Source organism: Fukomys damarensis, unplaced genomic scaffold, assembly GCF_012274545.1.
Source record: "Fukomys damarensis isolate Sample0158 unplaced genomic scaffold, DMR_v1.0_HiC HiC_scaffold_10, whole genome shotgun sequence".
Lineage (NCBI taxonomy): Eukaryota > Metazoa > Chordata > Mammalia > Rodentia > Bathyergidae > Fukomys > Fukomys damarensis.
In genome coordinates, this window is record NW_022900922.1 from 788,323 (window position 1) to 794,322 (window position 6,000).

The window sequence follows — 6,000 nt, forward strand, 5'->3', positions numbered from 1 at the left end:
GGTAGGAGAATTGCCATGGGTTCTATGTCAGCCTGGGCTCCATAGTGAGTTCAAGGCCAGCCTGAACTATACAGTGAGAACCTGTCTCAAAAACAGACAGACAAACAAAACAAAAGACACTTAGCAGTTTATCTGGTGGCACCTAATAAGACCTGCTGGACAGTGGCCGCTGCTGTTACCAGGGAGGGACTTGGTGCCCAGGTCTCACTAACAGTCTGGTTCCCCTGGGCGTGAGCCTGCATTTTGGTGCTGCCGATTCCTTCTGCCCCGTGCCAGTGGGATCTCTTCCCACGAGCAGCTGGAGCTCATGGAGAGAAAGCCCCTGAGGTGTGTTGCTGGTGACCGTGGATTTCCCCGTGCTCTATAGTGTCTTCCTGGGCTCTGTGCTAGCTGCTTGGTGTGGAGACCACCTGACACTGACAGTGCATCCTTCGTTTTAAAATAGCAAATGCACACCAGAAAAACATTACTACAGATTTTTTGTTCCTTTTCCAACCTGTTGTTTTCTCTTCTCCACTATGCTTGAAAGACGAACTGTCTGTCACATTTTCTCAAAGTTTTCTCCTTACTAACCTTGGAAAGGTAAATGACTGGCTGCATGTCGCTCTGTTCCTTCCCGCATCTCTCCAAGTCATGGCATCTCAGCTGTAGGGCATCTTGGTCTGTGTGCAGACTGGCCGTTGTGGAGTATGTGGCTCATGTATCCATGCCAGGCAGTTTCACAGGGCGTGCCATCGTCATGAGATCCTTTCCCATCTGTCTTTGCTCCCCTCAAGTATCCCAAGCCTGGAGCCCCACGAGTGAATGACGTGGGTTCTTGGTGTCATTGTCGCATTGTCGTCACGTGGGTGCCGGAAGCCATGGGCCTGTGGTGTCCCAGGGCAGGTTGGAGCGAGCTGTGGTAGAGGGATGTGTGTACAGCCTGGCGGGGACTCTTTCTGGTTGGGAGAGGACGAGGACCCACACCCCCACAGAGCCCACCGGCTGCCTGGGGTTCTGCGTCCCACCCAGATCTGAATGGTGGCTCCTGTGCTACCCAGCCCTGTGACTCTCTGGCCAGGGGACTAATTGTGTGGGTTGAGATGGGTGGAGTCCACCCTTGCATACCTGTCTGCCTGGGTCTTACCCTCTCCTCTTGCCCCTTGCAGAACAGTAGATACTTAGCACTGGAGAGGATTTTTTAAAAATATTGTGCTGTTTTGTTTTTTCTTTTTTTTTTTTTTACAAGGGAGTTCAGGGAGGGACCCCTGCTGTGCAGTGGCAGCACACAAGTGTCCCCAGGTGTTTTAAGAATATTTTAAGAGGCATCAATACGAGTCAGTCTTGGGGGCGAGACTGCCTGTTAGGTCACTTCCAGTCAAGACAGACAGACTCAGGACAGTCTTCCGTGCCTGGCTCCCCACCTGGGCCTCCCTACCATGTCCAGGGATCCCATCCGTCACCTGCGTGCCGAGAGTCTGGTACCGGGAGCTGAGCATGGTGCTCTGTTTGCAGCTGAGGAGAAGAGAAGCGATGTTGCTTGGGGTCCTCAGCTGTCTTCCACCTGGCTGTGGCCAGTGGGGCTCCTGCATGGTTCAGAGAGCAGCCCTGGGCTTCTAGGGGGTGTTAGCCTGAGGCTCCTGGTGGCACCTCAAGGGCTCCCTAGGTCCCGTTCTTTCTTAGAAGCACTGTCTAACCGCTCCCAGCCCCATGCCTGTCCCACCTTCCTTTACCTCTTTTTGGCAGGAAAATGGCCAGGTGCTATGCAGGCTCTTGGCCCATGTCTGGCCCGTTCTCGTGTTCTGAGACCTACCTGAGCTCTTCCACCTGTTTTGTGATGACATTCTCTGGGCTGTGTTCTTCGTTTGGGGCAGAGGGAGGGGAAGGAGTCTCAGTGGCATGGCTTTGGCTTTCTGCTTGGAAAGCAAGTCAGCAGCTAATCCTAATTCCTTCCCTTGTCCCTTTCTCCTGAAAACAGAACATGAAGGGCTCCTGGAGCGGTGCCGACTCCTCCAAGAAACAATGAAGCAAACACATCTCGTCCATTCCGCTTCCATTTCTGCAGTTTAGCTTGTGCGCTCCCATCTGCCCAAGACCTAAGTGATCCCGAGGACTTCATCTGCACCAGAGCGAGTGGAGGAGGAGGAGGGCACCTGCTGGTGGAAGAGCAGCTGCACCCCGTACAATGAGAATGGCTGAGACGCCCGAAAGCCATGTGGATCGCTAAATCCTGAGGCGGTGCGCTCCCAGCCTCTCCACCTTCTGCTCTCCTGGGTCGGCAGGGCTGGTTAGCCTCTCAGACCCCAAACAAGGTTCTGGGAGGATAAGGAATAGTAGAGGAGCTGAGGGACGCTGGGCCCTGTTGCGTCTTGTTTTTTTACCGTGATCCTGCCCTGGCATGATCCTAGCTGGGGAGACAGGACTGTCAAAGGATCTTGAAGCTAGAGGAAGATTAGACCCTAACTGCTGAAGGCCCAGGGCTGTTTGAAAACTTCCACATGGCTCTGTTGTGCGTCTTGGCTGGGGAGATGCTGCCTGAGGGACTTGGGCATGGGCTGAGTTGGGCATCACCTCCTGAGAAGTCCATGAGCTAAGACTCACCTGGCAGCAGTGACGTGCCCTGGCTCCCCTGCATGTCCTCACATCTCCAGCACTGAATTCGAGCGCGGGCTGGCTGCATATAGGCTGAAGGGTGTGTTTTGCTGAAAGGGGATAACGGGGGGCTCCCTCTCCCAGGGAGCTCTGAGCATCCTTTGCTCTCCTACCTGAACTCTGAGGTACCCGGAGTGAATTCCTCTCTTGGAGCTGCTTGCTTTTGCACTTTTTTGTGGCAGAAGTGTGATCTAAAAGTTGCACCTTCTCTTCAGGAACTTACAGTAGATGTCGCGGCATTAGGCCTTGGGGCTTGGAGCCTCTGAGTGTGAGGAGTGGGACATACCCACGGGATGAGGAGGCTTGGAGCATTGGACTCTGCAAGAACAAGTGTGAAACGACACAGGGAGCATTGGCCCCCTTCCTGCGGGACGCATTACCCACCACCCGTTTCCCAGGTGGATGATGGCCCAGCAAGGCTCATTTACAGATGCCACCTGCGTGCTTTTGTTGAGTGCCGTCTACTTGGCATCGTACTAGGAACCTTGGGGAGTTCAGTGGAGTAGACTGTGGTCTTTGCTTTGTCTCTATGGCATCTGACATGTTTGCAGACATTGAAAAGCCAGGCTTATGGGACATGTGGTTCTCAACTCCCAGTTTCTGCCTGTCTGTTTTTTCTCCCTCATTCCCTCAACTACCAGGGCAGGAGAAGGTGTCTGTGCCCAGAGGAAACCACCTGGAAGCTCAGCAGTACAGTTCATACAGATAACTTTTAAGGCTGTCTCATCGCTGGTACCAAAGGTTATTCTTTTTCTTCCTACCTTCCTGTAGGCCCTGAGATTGTGTTCTTTCCAGCCGAGAGGGCAGGTCCTGGAATGAGGGTCAGGGATGAACACTAGAGTGAAAGACCACTTTTATTAGCCCGAGAGAAACTATTAATCCATTACCCTAATTGAGATCCCCTTCTAATTGGCAGGGTACCAGAGAGAAGAGGGCTGTGTGCGCACTCTTGGGCAGTTTAAGACTTAGGCTATTTCCTCTCTTTGCCACTGTCTTGGGTTTTTGCAGGCTGTGTGCAGGTTGCTAGTATTTTTTGCCCTGAGGAGCCTCCAGCTTTACTCCTAGAACTGTTTCTTATCACTTTGTGGCCTCATCCTCTCCATTAATATAGACTCTCAAGTCTGATGCAGAAAAGGGCTGGAGGAGGGTGTGGTCCCTTCTTACCTCTGCTGACACAGTCAGTACAGACATAAGGCTTTGTCTAGCATGAGACTTCAGTGTGGTCAGGGCAGATGGGGAGAGAGCTCGTAAATAGGGGTGAGGGAGTCCTTGGAGAGGTAGCACCCTGCTTCATTGAGGCCTGCCTTTGAGAAGGAAGCGGGGTGGGGTGGGGGACGGAGCTATAGTCATGGAACTTCTGCTTTTACTGGTTTCCTCCCCTCCACACCTTCAAAATAAAATGAAACAAAACTGGGACCTGCTGGGATTTAGCTCAGTGGTTCTGCCACCTGCCTTGTCAGTGCAAGGTCTGGAGTTTGATCCCTGGTACCAAAACAACAAAATTGTGTCGGGGATTTAGCTCTGTGGTTCTGCCACCTGCCTTGCAAGTGCAAGGTCCCAACTTTGATCCCCGTTACCAGAAAACAAAATAAAATTGGGACCAATTTTTTTTTAACGTTGCATATTTGTTTTTGAGTGAATTTCCCTCCCTCCTTCCACCACGAACAAAGCTCTTCATTTTTGGGGGCAAAGAAAAACTGTTTGAACCACACCAATGATACTTTCGTTTGTAATACTTGAAATTTATTTTTTTATTATTTTGATAGCAGATGTGCTATTTATTTATTTAATATGTATAAGGGAGCTTAAACATAGAAAGCTGTATAGATTGAGTTTAATTGTTAATTGGTTTTGGGGGTCTTTTTGTGTGACTTATGACTTCTTTGTGTTCTGTACATTTTGCTTGAACTCATGACCTGGGTTGAAGCTGTGTTGGCTTTCAAACAGGGAATGCCTTTGAGAAATTTGTATATTTTGCAATTGTCAGACCAATAAAAGACCTGGTTGAAATACACCTCTAATCCTTCTTTTGGGAGTGGGGGGACAAAGAGTATTTCAGTGGCATTCATGATCACTACTTCCGGACCTATTTTTTCATGATCTTCAAAGAGGACATTCAAGTGGAGATTGTCTAGCGCTTCTGTTTGGGAAAGAAGATATGTCATTTTATTTTAAATTAATAGATTGCATTTTTCAAGAGTGGTTTGGGGCTGATGGAACAGGAGGCACAGGGATGTCCTGCAATCCCCTCTGGCCCTGCAAGCCTCGCCCATCCTTAACACCTTGCCTTAGTGTGGTTCTTAGGTTACAGCTGATGCACAGCTTGTGTACTGCTGGGAAGGTACTATACACTGGGCTTACAGCAAGGTTCATGCTCTGTATTGTGTGTTCCTCTGGGCTTGACAAATGCACAATGCTGGATGTCTGCCACACATCAATTTTTATCCCCTTTCCCACACCCCCAGTCCTTTCAGAGAGCAACAAGTCCAGGCCATAGAAAGGCATCTTTTATTTTAGGTCTGCTTTCACTTCTGCCCTTCCTACTCCCTTCTACCTCTTTCTAAGCAGGCAAAAAATTGTGACTGAATGTCTGTGCCCCTCATTGGTTGCTGAAAGTTGACAGCCAGGGTCTCACCCTTCCAGGTGGGGCCAAGTTTGAGGCCTGGATGAGAAACGTCCCTCACTGCTACATCCCCAAAATAGTCTCAAATTAGTCCTCTGTCACTCACACTTTTCTGTCCCTAGCTGTGAAGTGAACAGGCTTCAGCCGTCCTGGACTCCCAAGAAGAGATGATGCCCAGGGTTAAGCTTTGGAAACCACAGGATGGGCAGAACATTTTTATGGACGTCAGGGCCACTCCAGTTCTGAGCCAATCCTGACCTCTCACGGGTTGTGCACAGATGGGGCACTGGCTTTGATAGACAAAAAATCTTTGCTCCCAAACCTAACCCAGTCTTTCAGGTTAGAGCCAAGAAAATTGAAAGACTTCTCTGAAAGATGATGGATGCATATTTCCTAGCTGAACTGTAGGAATCTGCAAGGGATACTTTAGGCCAAGCTCTGATTCATCTGGGTGGTCTCAGGTCATCTACAATCCCTGACTGAATGTTAAAGAACGAGTAACCAAGTAGATGGTTTTTATTTCTATTTCAAGATGATTCTGAGGATCACATTTGTTGTAAATATTTTCTTAGCATGTTATTTTTCTTTTTGCTTACAATGGTTTGATGCCCATGAACTCAAAACATTTACTCTGGAATCTCAATAATTTCTTTGTGGTTCTGCTTTGTAAGGTTAATCCTGTCCACCAGATAGATACTCACCAGTATTCGAGCTCTTGTACCTCTACATGACAGGTCTTGGTTCTC

At 49.5% G+C, this 6,000-nt stretch overlaps 1 protein-coding gene across 4 annotated transcripts in view; it reads left to right on the top strand.

The window, feature by feature from the left end:
• Pfkfb3 (6-phosphofructo-2-kinase/fructose-2,6-biphosphatase 3) overlaps positions 1-4,083 on the top strand; it is a 51,074-nt gene extending 46,991 nt beyond the window's left edge. For 2 of the 4 annotated variants that reach the window (XM_010621403.3, XM_033761807.1), the window contains exons 16-17: positions 530-582; positions 1,958-4,083. In XM_010621403.3, coding sequence (XP_010619705.1) covers positions 530-572 — 43 coding nt within the window. In that variant the 3' untranslated portion in view covers positions 573-582; positions 1,958-4,083. The remainder of the gene's footprint in view (positions 1-529; positions 583-1,957) is intronic. The other 2 variants (XM_010621405.2, XM_010621404.2) reach the window with 1 other exon arrangement.
• Positions 4,084-6,000: the final 1,917 nt, after the last annotated feature.